The following is a 14,705-nucleotide window of genomic DNA, read 5'->3' on the forward strand; positions in this document are numbered from 1 at the left end:
TTTTTATCACACACCCATACCGCGATGGACGTCCGATCACTCGGTCATCATGCAACTGATTATCTCGAGTGAAGTGTACCATCTTGTGTCACATGTCACACACACTACATCAATCGGGGTCACCAAATACACTGGCCATATCACGACAATAGCCTACAAGTCATTGCTCAGGTCAGGTGAGCCAAGATTGGTCATAATCAACTCGAGTGATACTGGACGAACATGGAGTCAACACCGCTACTTGAAAACAAGGACAAAGAAGACAAGTCAACACTTGGAAATCTACTCAAGGCTAACGTTCTGTTTCTTGTTTTCCATTTGGCAATCAATATCCGTAATCCACTTTTAACACAATATCTTTACAAGAGGTACTCCGATGCGGCGTTCGACAACAGCACAGGGAGTGCCAACGCTCCAAATCAAACCTGTTACGTCAACAAGTCGGATCCAGGATATATGTTACAGGAAATGGTTCAAGAACAAACGTCAAACTTTCAAACAATATTGACTGTCATTGGAAGTTGCGGAGCAGTGGTCAGCTGTATGTTCCTAGGAGCATATTCTGATTTTCTTGGACGACGATTCCTCTTCATTGTACCTTTAGTTGGAGAGGTTCTGAAGTTTTGGTTGTTGACAGTTGTTATTTACTGGAATCTAGATCTGAGATACCTGTACATTGGCGAGGTGTTTGAAGGTATTTCAGGCGGATACAATGGCGTGATTCTAGCTAGTTATGCCTACACGGCTGACAACACACCACCCAAGAACTCCCGGACAATAGGGATCGCTGTGATAGACTTCACTACCTACCTGGCTGCTGCAGCTTCCCAGGTCATCACCGGATACTTCATCAAAGACCTGGGCTATCTCTACCCTTCCATAACCACTGCCTCCCTCATGCTTCTCTCCCTTCTCGTTGTCCTTGTCATTCTTCCAGAAACTATCAGCACAGACAGAAGATCCAAATACCCAACCCCATTAAAAGCAGTGAAAAATGTCTTTGGATTCTACTTTTCGAAAGATTTTGGATCAAAGAGAAGCCTTTTCTGGCTCTCACTTGCATCCTATTTCATATTATATTTCAGTCAGCGTGGTGTGACTTTTGTAGAATATCTTTTCCAACTCAACCTGCCTTTCTGTTGGGGCCCAGAACTCATTGGCTATTTCAATATGGCATTGTCCCTTTCAAGGCAATTACTAGGGATCCCAGTCATCAAACTCCTCCATCTGTGCACCTCCGACCCCGAGATATGTATCATAACATCTATCATACAGGCGGGAGCCTATGTCCTCAACGGTCTGGCAAACACTGACGTCATGCTTTTCTCATGTAAGTCAATACTGCAGTAAATAACATAAAGGTAAAAAAAATGAAGAGCTTAGAGCCATAAGGGCCAATGTCATGTGGAGTCTGTTTTGAGAAAAGTGATGAAAACAAACAATATTATTCATGTTAATGAACTTTTTTTACCGATAAATTCCTAGACATTAACGCATTCTGACAGCAGAGATATAATGTTATAAAAAAACATTCAAGAAAGGAAATAAACTTACGTTTTTAATTTGTGTAAGGGTGGAAAGGGCCAATGACTGTATTTTGTTCCAGTCTCAACCACACACGGAAAAGAGAGTTAAAAGGGCCAAAATCTAGCAAAGTGACCGGCCCTTTTGAAACTTGACTTTGGCCCTTTTAAAGAATTTTAAGTAGCTATATTTCAAAAACGCATCAATGAAAAGATACAATATTTTTTCTACAGGTGGACAAGAACTCATAGATGTTGTTATTTAAGCAATAATATGCAAAAAGGGCCAAAGTGTATTTTGGCCCCTTTTAGCTCTTAGCTCTTCAAATGCTACAAATAATCTTACAAAGTTTCTGACAAACGTGTGAATTACGAACAGATACGTTGTCATTGATATATCATTCTACATATTCAGAACAAAGGGTATATAGCGACATTAATTGACCTTTGCTTTTGTTTAAAGAGTATTGTTTGTTGCAGTTGTGTTGCCCAATGGTATAGCAGGCCCTTTGTTGCCGGCACTGCGGGCCATGATGTCGAGGATAGCCCCTGCTGAAATGCAGGGTGAGTATGCAGACAGTTGTAGATATAGCTGTACATGGTCAGACTTGTCATCGAAATATATCCATCTTCCCGCAGTCTTTTGTGTTCTTCAAAGAAAATCTTCTCATCGACGTTATCGTCTGGTGAAAACAGGAACATAACAAGAGAGAAGCCATGATATCAACATTCAAATGCATATTACAACACAACACAAAGACAAAGATTGGGGCATCGTGAAAGGCCTACGGTAATGATTAAGTGGACAGTGGCAAATACATTTAAATATAAACGATAAAGCCCTTTCCATAATAGTTAGGGTCCATTTTTATCTCATAAGCACGGGGGGCGGTCGGGTAGCCTAGTGGTTCGCTCGTCACGCCGAAGACCCGGGTTCGAATCCCGACATGGGTACAATGTGAGAAGCCCATTTGTGGTGTCCCCCGCCGTGATATTTTGGAATATTGCTAGAAGCGGCTTAAAACCATACTCACTCACTCACACTCATAAGCACGGACTTTCAAAGTTTCAAACAGTAATGATACCAGGTGTTCACGAAATGACACTCGTCACACATACATTTCATTTTAGTAACTGATACGTCAAATTTGAAATTTTAATTTATTATTTCATTGTATACAAAGTGGACAGTGCCAATCACATTTACATAAAAACAACAAAGTCCTTTCCATAATCATAAGAGTCCATATTATGATTCCGGCTATCTCAAAAGCACGTGTTTATCAGTCAGTATCAAACAGTGATGACACTAGGTGTTCACGAAAAGGCGAACGTATCCTGTCTCACTGTTGGTATTCGTCAGCAACGCATTGCTTTTGGACATAATTTTGGTAACTGATATGTCAAATTTGGATATGCTTTTGAAACATTATTTCTATTCCATTTATACAAACCATGCATTGCCAGCATTGTATTCTTTCCATAGAGAGGCATCTTCAGTTGATTATAAAGAAAATCAAGAAACCTTTTCCTATTCTAGAGCATTAAAATTCTACAGGCCATTTTAACATTTGTATCACATTTGAGGTGATGTGTATGTGATTAACAAAACTATAGGTTATAAGTTATCACAATTACATTAATCTTCTTGCAACCATGTGTGGATCCTGTTGATCGTGACTACATTCATAATACAGGTTGAAATGTCTGTAACAATAACCCTGCAAACTGTAACTGAAACTGTATGATATATATAAGGGTAATTACACAGTGTGCAACCCGTGAAGATCCGGGAATGAATAGATCTTCAGAAACCCATGCGTAAGAGGCGACTAACGGGATCGGGTGGTCAGGCTCGCTGACGTGGTTGATGCATGTCATTGTATCCCAATTGCGTGGATCGATGCTCATGATGTCAATGACTGGATTAACTGGTCTAGACTCGATTATTTACAGACCGCCGTCATACAGCTGGAATATTGCTGAGTGCGGCGTTAAACAACAAACAAACAAAAACAAAGTGCGCACATAGAATCTCCTTCTTTGTTCGAGTTATCAGAATGTTTGATTTATTTATTTGTTTCAACATGTGCAACGTTCATTGCTAAGGAAAGAAACTGTAAACTACAACTCGACATTGAGGTGAATCATTTCAAACATTGAACCTAAACTAGATCTTTGATTCATCAGGTTGTTGCTGTTTCCAAATGCATGTGAGGGGCACGGCTTGCCCAGTCGTCTAAGGCGCCGCAATTAGCTGTGCAGAGTTGCGTCCCTTTGGCACGCCACAAACCTATGATTGGAGGTTCGAATCCCGGTTCGCCCCGATTATTTCTCTAGGTTTGTCAGCACGATACCCGCGCTCGTGGGTTTCATCGAAGTGGTAAACGTCTGAGACATGCATAACTTTCCTCCGACATTAAGCTGACAGGCCGTGATATAACTGGAATTCTGTTAAAAGCGGCGTTAAACCCAACTCACTCACTCACTCCAAATGCACGTACAACCAGTACAACGTTGAACATTGTTTTCAGGATCCCTGTTTGCCGGTATTGGACTTGTGAACATCATCTCAGAAGGGTTTGGGGTAACCGTTTTCAACGAGTTGTATGATGCCTCTGTGGAGATACTCCGTGGTTTCGCCTTCTTCGTCTGTGCGGGATTCCAACTGGTGTCTGCAGTTATCATAGTGTGAGTGCCTGTCCGGGTGGGGTGTTAAATATCCAGGATTTTGATTGTTTGTTGCTTGTTTATTTGTTGTTTAACGCCGCACTCAACAATATTCCACCTATGTGACGGCGGTCTGTAACTATTCGAGTCTGGACTAGAAAATCCAGTGATTGACAACATGAGCATCGATCCACGCAATTGAGATCGGATCGACGCATCAACCAAGTAAGCGAGCCTGAACACCCGATCCCGTTAGTCGCCTCTTACGACAAGCATAGTCGCATTTTACGGCTAGTCCATAGCCAACCCGAGATCCTCGTTGACTGGGGGCACCCTGAACGCAGTTGATCGTGAACAGTTTGGGTTTGTTGGTATCTGTTCCAGTCTGCTAATCACAGACAGACTGCACGTTGGCATATAACTGTTTCCAGCCGTCTAAGGCGCCGTCATTCGCTGTGCAGAGTTGCGTCCCTTGGGCACGCCAGAAACCTATGATTGTGGGTTCGAATCCCGGTTCGCCCCGATCATGTTTCTAGGTTTGTCAGCACCATACCCGTGCTCGTGGGTTTCACCGAAGTGGTAAACGTCTGAGACCTGCATAACTTCGGGCTTTCCTACCACATTAAGCTGACACGCCGTGATATGACTGGCATACTGTTAAAGGCGGCGTTAAACCCAACTCACTCACTCACTCACTATGGCTGTGTGTGGCTCTACCGCGTGTGGCACGTGCAAACTATAGGATTAGTTTTTGTTTTAAGTTTTACAGACCTAAACGTTCTTGGAAAGCATGTTGTCTTGTCTTTGTGTTAGTTAATACAAGGTATTAACATTGATATTTCATGGTCCCCTATTGTTTTCTAAGAGTATGTTTTTACACTTACCCATTGAATAGATTGTATATTTGTTACACTGACGTTTGCAATTAAAATATATTTGGTCGAGAGAAGAATGATTGGTATGACTGTTCATCTCGCTTACAGACAGTATCGGTGCATTAGTCACTGAGGTAGTAAGTCAGGGTAGTCATTGAGATACATGGGAAAGGAGAGCTGTCACAATTACCACGTAAAGGAAACAGCTGTGATATTTACCAAATAAATATTGTGTTACAGATTGTTCCTCTGTAAATCCCGCCGCATCGTTGACCCTGATACCTCCACCGTTGTTGTCATCACCGTCAACGACTGAGAGCCAGGCCTCATGACAAGCCTGGGCCGACGTGGTGTCCCTGGTTGATGATTTTGACTGTGGAATGTGGAAGGTACTGAGGCGGGACTTCTGAATTGAACTTGGCTGTTCTATAGTGCGGAAACCCTCCTTTCGGACCATAACTGTCGTTACAACCTAATTTATCCCTGACCGTCAGAGCATGTTCATAATCGGCATCGGTTATTTTAGATTTTGTTAAGTTACTATAGAATTGTTAAATGGGTGGTAATTTAGTTTCGTCGAATCTAGACCAATCATCCATATATTTGTAAGGATATACACCTTTTCTCAACAACAAATGACGTGTTAACCGATCAGTATATTGATTTGTTATTGCAAAGTCATCGGGATTGTTCGCATTAGCCAAATTGTCCAGGGAAGATAACAAAAACTGTACGGAGTCTATGAATCTAAAGCCATTACTTTGCTTTATTCTGGCTTTCCCATCCTTGTCCGTATAATGTATAGTTTTAGTCAACGAGAATTATATGTATTTTTCCATATTATTAGGAATGCACGTTGAGCCACCGTCGGTCGTTGAGATGGCTTGAATGATGAGATGAGAATCATATCCTCTTAGGTTGTGAAACACAATGGGGATGGGTATTGTTTGAGAATTCATTTTTAGTTTCAAGTTACACTCGTTATGCGTGGGTCCGCAATAATTACCCGTGACATGGCAATGATCTCTTACAGAATCCCCATTCAGGGGTTTATTACAAACATGACAAATCGTCGACTTCTTATAGGCCCTCCAATCATCGCTCGTCATACACTTTGGTTTCTTACCTGATAAATTTTCCCTGATTATTCTCTCTTCGTTTTGTAGATATTCTAGGAACTTTCCCGCTGCATCGGGACCTCTGTAAATCACGGGCGGGTTTGTTTTCCCATCATACCTTACAACTATATATCCAAACCCACAAGGAATATGTTCTTGAGTTTTGTATGTAAAACTATCTTGATTGCTTCGGTCGGTATTTTCTATAGGTTTCATAAGTGCTTCGAAGTCAGCGTAAATTACGTAAGGTACTGGCATTTGATTACAATAATGTTCAAATTTTGATATAGTTTTTCCCTCTTAAGGCATATCAATCCTGATAACAGTCTGTCCAACACCTCTGCAGTATTCTTTATGCACTTCTAATAGATCTTGTCTGCTGTACCCATGCAGGCATCTTTTGCAGAAATATTTCTTTTTCTTATGGGTTGTTTGATCATATAATAGTCTGCTTAAACTATTTATCCATGTATAATGATATTTACTATCTTTTTCGATCAGAAATGAATTGATTCTGGGAATATGTTCTGGGGCGGAGCTTATCCTGTGAACAACATTTCCTTTATGAGAATGTCCGAAAACATTTATAGCTAAATTATTTTGCTTTTCCGCCTTATCAATTTGTGAGATAGGTGTAGGTTCGTCTATACCATCAAAGTTGAGTCCGTCGTTTTGGAGATAGCTAGAAGTTCTATTTGCAATTTTAGAATCTGCGGGGAACAATGCAGATCTTATCATTCTGAAACAGTCATTGCCTTTATTTTTTACATTAATTATGGTTTTTTTCTTCTTATAATACGGGGGTAAATCTATATAAGATCCACCGTTAAAAGGCATATAATTTGCTATATCTAAATATAAACTATCGATTTTATCCACACCCCAACCCAAACCTCTATTAGTCCAGCATTCTAAAGTTTCTTGTATCCTCTGAATTGATGTATCTAATGATGTGTTTATAGTATCGGATTCAGTTATAACTTCTTGATTGCTTCGGAAATAAGGTTCGGTATATTCAGTGCTATCGTCTGCGTTACTTTTACTCAATGACATTTTAACCGTCAGCTGGTATTTTATACTATTTAAATCATCTAATTCCTCATTAATTTTGCTCAATACGATGGGCTTAACATCATTAACATCCATGTTGGAATTAATATCCATCTTCCAACCTCTTAGATATTTACGAACGCCGGCTGTGGGTACAAATTTTAACTCATTATTATCAACAACAAGGGGTTTATCAACATCGCCAACTGATTTATTATTATCTAGTAAAGCGATCAGTTCAGCTTTTCTCATTCGAGAATAGCCTCTCAGCTCACTTTTTTTTCACTTGAGCTTTGAGTTCTCTAACAGTCTGGGGTTTGTTGTATTCCAAACTGAGCAAATCAGTCGATACAGCTTTTCTCATTCGAGAATAACCATGTAGACCACGTTGTTTTTCCAAACTCTCTCACAAAAACCATTGTGGTTTAATGGTATATGCAAAATGAGTCAAATCTCTAAATGGTTGTTTTTCATATATCTAAATACTTATTCTCCCCAACCTATTCTTCTCGTTGATGTAATCTCTCTTCCTAGCTTAAAAAATCTGGTTCCTGACCCTATCAGCGCTGTGTTTTTCTCATAAACAATAACGACGTTTGACCCCTATCCAACATACAGAACAAACGTAATTTATATTTCCCCATCTGATGTAATAAGAATGGATCTCACAGTAAACACCCACACAACGTCGGCTGCATTGAATCGGCTTCCCCATGAGTGTAAATCTGCACAGATTCATGGTTATACATCTATCATATCATTTGTCTAAATGCAAATCACATCTCCACTGATGAGTCATAGTTGTCATCGCTATTTATAGATTAGCATTCAGGGTTATTATTAGTGGTTGATACGCAATAGATCATGGATTATGCGTAGTTATTGTGTAGCATAAAATAGCAATGACTGATAACCCAAACACTATAAACGCTATCTTGCGGTCTTTCTGAGCCTCTGACGGTGTATAAAACTGACTTATTGTTGGTCTCGGTATTAGATCAAGTTTCTAATTAGATCAAGTATTCGTGCATGGCAGATTCAACATCCTTAAACGTTTGAATTGAATGCCCCTCTTTACGCAGTTCACCATTAATAAAATGTAATCTTAACATCCTATTTCGAGTCCATTGTGACTGGGCTGTTTCGAGTTGTTCTAATGCTTTATTTTGTCTTTTACGCTCCTCTCCTCTCATACTAGAAAATAAAAAATTACTCCCCGAAAAAGCTAAAGCATTAACAATAGCTCCACCGACCATCATTGCAATTGTTGCCATATTCAAATGTTTTATATGAATATAAAATATTCAAATGTTCAATAATATAAAATATTTAAATGTTTAATTACTTCATTATGTCTTCTGGATAAGTCCTTGTTTGATAAGCATATCTTTTGTAGCCATTGCCAATCCTATATGAAGAATCATCATACCGATATCATAACCATTGAAATCTAGCTTGGGTGGTGTGGCTTTAGTAATCATTTTAGCCGCTGACCATCGCTGAATGATACGTTGCGTTTACCAACATTTTACCGTCTGTAACTGGAGTAGTCATTGCTTTTATAACATTATATAACTCTAATTGAACTTGTTGTTGTGATTGTGCAATCGGGGGTGACGTTTTCTCTTCTCCGGTCTTATAAAACCATACTGCTGCTATAGCAACAACCTCAAGTACATAGGGAGCCCAAGTTTTAATCGGACGACTATGTTCAATATTTGAATTGTGTATAAGTTTTGACTTCCTCGCTAGCACATCCTTCCTACCAGCTGGGACTTTTCGAGGATTCTTCATCACTCTGGCTTGTGATTGCGCAATCGCTGGTATTTCCTCATTCACTTGTTGTGATTGTATTTCCTCGTTCACTTGTGATACAATTGGGGTTATTTCCTCATTCACTTGTTGTGATATCTGTTGTGGTGTCACTTGAGTCTCCATTATTAAGAAGTGGGCACTTATGTTTAAATTGACAATACCTAGCCGTTATTAAAGCTGTGGTCACCAGCGCTGAGAACATTCCATATCTATGATAAAACTCACAGCTTACTGCGCTTATAGCTTGTTTGATGAATGGGTCTTTCTCGAGAGATTGGCATAAATACATGTGATGTTATGCCGGGATAGGGAGAAACGTACTAGCTACGACTGTGTATAGTTGTAACAAAGCCGAACTTATTGTTTTAGTCATGGTAGCTCCAAGTCTAGACTCGTAACGCTCGTACAGTTTTTTAATTTCTTCATCGGTCATGTTATCAATTTTTTCAGTGGTATAATTTTCCCCCAAATATTGGGAACATTTTCCACCAGCTACCAAAGCCGCGAGTCTTTCTCTATGTTTATCTAAAGATTTATCTGTATGTTGATCTGCATGTTGATCGGGTTCTTTGAGCATTTGTTTGATAAGTTTGTCGCATACCATAATGTAATACCTAAGGAGATATTTAAGTTTAACATAATAAAAAAAGACATATAGCCCGAAAATACAGCCCGAAATAATAAACTGTTGCAAAAGAATGAGGATTTCAAACCACATTATTACATAATAACCGCTAATGTTCAGTTTATCGTATTTTTGCTATTTTTGCTATATTTTTGCTATATTTTTGCTATATTTACTAAATTTTTGCTTAGCAGTTGTTATTTTTTTGCTCAGCAGTTGCTCTATTTTTGCTTGGCAGTTGCTATATTTGCTATATTTTTGCTATATTTTTTGCTATTTTTGCTATATTTTTGCTAAGCAATCGCATAAGCAGCTGGTTGATCAGTTTTTAATACGAGTTTACAATCCTTCGTTTCTGCTAACAGTTTTCTGACTTGATTTTGAGCTTGGTATAAATAACATCATTTTCGTGTAGACATTCCTCAAATGAATCTCGGTCTTTGCAATGTAACAGGGCTACCCATTTGGCCTGCTCTCTGAGATCTTTCAGGACAGAGTTGTATTTTTGAGTAAGTACCTAAACGCTATGCTCCATATGCCTGACCGGAAAATGCTAAATATGAAAGCATATCTTTCTTTTTGGTAAGTTCTTTACTCGCACTGCAGTCGTCTATTATGAAAAGGGTTGACTCTCCTTTGTATTTTCCGTGACATACTCGTAAACAGTCTTGTAAACGATCGCCCGGATCAACTCTGTGCACCAATGGATCATTCATTACCCAATCTCTCGATAGGTATGTTTTATTAATGCTTATAGTCGGGCACAGAATAATATGGTCGAAAACATCCTGATAATGACTTTGTAAAATATCAAGAATAAAAGCTGTTTTTCAACAACCTGTTTGCCCGCAGATGATAGCGCAGTGCGGTTCTTTAGATAAAAGATTATTAATAGATCGCTTGCATGAATCTTCCATTCTGTATATAAAGTTGCGCGTCCATAATCACGTACAAATATATGTTTAATTTACCAGCCGCTCCCTGGAGCTTCATTATTTGCATAGTAACACACTTGCTAGCATTTTCTATTCTCCGCCCACTGCAGTGTAGTTGGTCATTGTCTGTGGTTCGCATGTCGAGCCATAGTGCATACTTCATGGTAAGGAATTCAGCCATCGATACATCCCCGAGAGACAGATCTTTCACGACTGCGTTAACTTCTGGGCTTCGTCTTATAGAAGGGAGTTTTTTAATCTCACTCCACTGTTGATATGCATGCATGCCTTGACTATATAGTTGATTAGGCACACCCTCGATAGTCAATTCTACTTTTGTAATATTGGGGTTGTAGAACTTCTCGGTATCTCTTGCAAATGCATCAGAGGGGTCCCCAAACAACATTAAAATAACGATCTAGTGGGGACGTTTAGATTGATATTCCACGTCATATATTTTTTGTTCCTGGTGATCTTTCGATGTCGAAGCACGCGATCGTACAAAATGGCTAAAAAAATTCCGGTATACTGGTTACGAATTTGTCTTGCTAATTCAGGATCTGTTATCATATCATACTCTAGTGAGATATTGTCTTTAGCGGATTTGATTACTCTGCTGTAGTCATAAAAAGTGAGTTCGTATTCTAACCTATCACCTAGGGATGCTTGATAAAAGGGCATGTGACTATCTAGTAATTCAAAGTCTAGCGGAATATAGAATCGGTTAACTAATGCATCAGCAACAGCCTTATCTCCTACGACGGTATTATCACCACTATCAGCACCCACACACAGTCTCAATGTGTTCTTATTACAAATACCTTGGTATTGTAAGTTTTCCCGTTCTTTAGCCGTTCTCCAGAGATCCATGTAACAGAAATATACATCGCTGTCGCCAATACTCAAAACTTCATTGCCGCTAATTTTAGTCGCGATTTTCTTAACAATCGCACGACCTATGTTCTGAATGAGCTCTCTCCTAGCGTCGGTAGAATTCAAACTAATTGTAAATGATAGTTGGTCAGTTTCCGGAACTAACACATCGTGAGCTCCGAGATTAGGAAAGCTAACCAGAAGTGTTTGATTCTGATCAATGGTACTCGGGTTATTAGTTATAGTTACAGACTTGCGAATTGCTTTGACCTAATGGATCCCGAAGTCTACCTTGTGGGTTTAACTTGCGTCTGTATTGCGAAGACATTATTATATTGAAATTATGTAACCTTATGTTTAATATAAAAATGGATGATTTTAATCTAAATAACTTTTATAATCCAAGTACAGTCGAAAAGGGTACTGATGAAACCAGCTTTATGAATCTTAACAATGAACTTTTGCAATCAACCGTGAATGATTATTACGATGCCTTAAAAGATAGTCGTATTGGTTGTGACTATTCAAAGTTTATGATAGATAGTAAAGGAATACTGCGACTGCGTGGCTCTACGGATATTGACCTTATGAGTTCTCGTACTCGTAAGAACCTAGCCTTGTCTACGATAGCCAGTAAATATGTCATCAACGCTGTTCGTAATGAATTAGGTTTTGTAGACTACTCATGAGAAAAAAATTCTGCAAGGACTACTAAGGCTCTTAAGACGGTGCGTACTAAACTCGGTAACATTGATAAAGATAATTTGGAAGAAAGCTTGAAGCTGGCCTCAGACGGACTCGGAGAAATCTTGGATACCTACTACGATAATTCCACGTTACAGGTACCATCCTCGGAGTACAGTAGTATTAGGGAATTACGAGGCCTTGACAAGGCAGTGCAAACAATGCGGGGAGAACTCATCAATAATATAGCCAAGCTATCTGAACTCGACAAGCATATAGATCAAGAGAAAAGAAAACTTAAATTCAGTAGATGCTGCGTTGCAGAAGATTGCGTAACTTAGAAGACGAAAGATCGGCCCGCCTCGAAGCGGCTTCCAGTAATAAAGGCACTTCGTTCACAAATAAGTCGAATTCGAGAAACTGTCGATCAAGTCTTCAATGATGATACTACACTGGCTGAAACATTGTTCAGAGAACAGGGGATAACCATTGCCAGTATTTTAACAGCATTGGGATTTATTATATCGACTTTGACTCTCGCGTTAACCAGTGGTACAGGCGGTACAGGAGGTGACACACCACATAGTGATAGGGGTGGTGTAAAAGAGTGGATAAAAAAGCATTTAAAGGCATTAGGAGAAGCACTTGGAAAGCTCGCTGATAAAGCCGCGTCTGCACTTCCCGGTATAATAGGGAGTATTGTTTCCTGGCTCTTGAATTTATTAGCAAAGACCACCACTTGGCTTAGTCAAAACTTGTGGGTACTGATCGTAGCAATTGCCGAGTTGTTGTACGTATCAGCTAAAGACTATTTAACCAAATCATAAGTCCACTGACTCCAACGCTGTTTTTTCATCGATATGTTGTTGATTTTAGTGGCAATATGTGGTGACACTTGTGGTTGTGCGTCAGTAGATGGCTGTTGTGGTGTCTGTGGCTTGACTATTCCCGTTTCACCTCTGTTTGTTTGCGTTATTAATTCGGTGTAAATATCTGAATTTATACCTGTTTTTTTGTTGATCGGTAGCAATAACAATTTTATTATTATAACCAATCACTTGATCGATCTTAAGTTCCATATTACTCGGAGACATATATAGTCCCGGCACATAAACGTAGTCTACTTTGGATTGAGCGTACTGTAATACATCTTGATAACGCTTTATAGAAGATTTTCTGTCAACGGATGAATTAATAGCATCATCTACGTTTGCGACAAACTGTTTTTGCGCATCGAACGCCGTCCTAGAAACACTTATTCCCGTTCATGTTTGCGATTGTGCAACAAGAATTGCCCATACATAAGTTCTTATTGATTCATTAACTCCTGGGCTAGTAAAATTATTTTCTGTTTTATCATTAAGAAATTCAGTTCAAGCGGTATCATTAACTGCGCTTGTAACGGCTGGCATGGGACTCGGTGAAGCCAGTGTTGGTTAATTATGAACTTTAATCGCCACGCCTATCGTACTTAGCATGGAAATAACAGGACTCAGAGTCTCAGGACTGGCAGGAATAGCGATAAAATTTATTTCTCATAAGTTGCAAAAGAAAGCATTAAAAAATGATAATATTCGGATACTTGCCGAAGCAAAGTTGAACGGCACTGAGGATCATATTTCAACAGCACTGGCTGATTGAAAGATATCCGAGGATGAGTTTCGTTTAGTGCTGTCAGAACTCACCAAATACAACGCAATGAAGCAGGAGATTCGATCAAATTCTCGTAAGACCAGTGGTATTAGCAAAGACGAGAAAAAAAAGTTCATAGAACAGGGGAGACAACAAGCGCATCAATTATTGTGTGCAAAAACCAAAGAACTGGTTGGAGATTAAAAATAGATTGCTTCCTATCGTTGGATAGCACCGCATAAAAAATCATACATTCATTTAAACGAATGCTTACATATATATATAATAATGGAGAATTACAAACCAACAAAGGAAGAACTCGAAAAAGCTATCGAAGCATTTATGCTAGGGGGCAAAATTATCAAATGGAGAGAATTACCACAAGGTATATATTATATCAATGATGTCAAACCAACCAAATACTGTCATCAATTGTTTCTTTCCAATTACCAAGAAGAGTATATAGTCTGGTCTCCTAGTAAAATGAACAAAGAACTTAGTAAAAATGTTGAATATCACTTTGTTAGAAATAATGGTATGCGTATGAGTAAAAAAAGAAAGAAAATATTTTCATTACAATTAAGTTTAATCTCATGACGATCATTGAATCGCATCATCATTTTTGCATAAAAAATTCCGTCTGTAGTAGCAGTATAGGTATAAAAATCTGGCTCCAGTGGGGTTGCGGCAGAACCCCCATTACCTATACTACTCCATGGGCATGTCGTTTCGGAACATCTGTAAATAAAGCCACAAAACCCTTTCCATATCCAATAGAAATCTATACATAAAGCAGAGTCGATTGTACGATTCCGACTATATCATGAGCATGTGTTTATGAATCACTATCAAATCGGTATGATACCAGGTGTACCCAAAAAAGGTGAGCGTATCCTGCCCCTACG

At 39.1% G+C, this 14,705-nt stretch overlaps 1 protein-coding gene across 1 annotated transcript; it reads left to right on the forward strand.

The window, feature by feature from the left end:
- Nucleotides 1-222: 222 nt before the first annotated feature.
- On the forward strand, nucleotides 223-5,444 carry LOC124131772 (solute carrier family 46 member 3-like). Its single transcript, XM_046495234.2, has 4 exons — nucleotides 223-1,330; nucleotides 2,004-2,087; nucleotides 4,058-4,214; nucleotides 5,309-5,444. The coding sequence occupies exons 1-4, from the start codon at nucleotides 223-225 to the stop codon at nucleotides 5,382-5,384; spliced, it is 1,425 nt and encodes a 474-aa protein (XP_046351190.1). The 3' UTR covers nucleotides 5,385-5,444.
- Nucleotides 5,445-14,705: the final 9,261 nt, after the last annotated feature.

Source organism: Haliotis rufescens, unplaced genomic scaffold (genome assembly GCF_023055435.1).
Source record: "Haliotis rufescens isolate VD_foot unplaced genomic scaffold, xgHalRufe1.0.p SCAF_3, whole genome shotgun sequence".
NCBI classification, from domain to species: domain Eukaryota; kingdom Metazoa; phylum Mollusca; class Gastropoda; order Lepetellida; family Haliotidae; genus Haliotis; species Haliotis rufescens.

Coding starts and splice junctions, on each gene's coding strand:
- LOC124131772 (XM_046495234.2), top strand. CDS start 223: ATGGAGTCAACACCGCTACTTGAAAACAAGGACAAAGAAGACAAGTCA. Junction 1,331..2,003: donor TGACGTCATGCTTTTCTCAT/GTAAGTCAATAC, acceptor TGTTTGTTGCAG/TTGTGTTGCCCAATGGTATA. Junction 2,088..4,057: donor AGCCCCTGCTGAAATGCAGG/GTGAGTATGCAG, acceptor CATTGTTTTCAG/GATCCCTGTTTGCCGGTATT.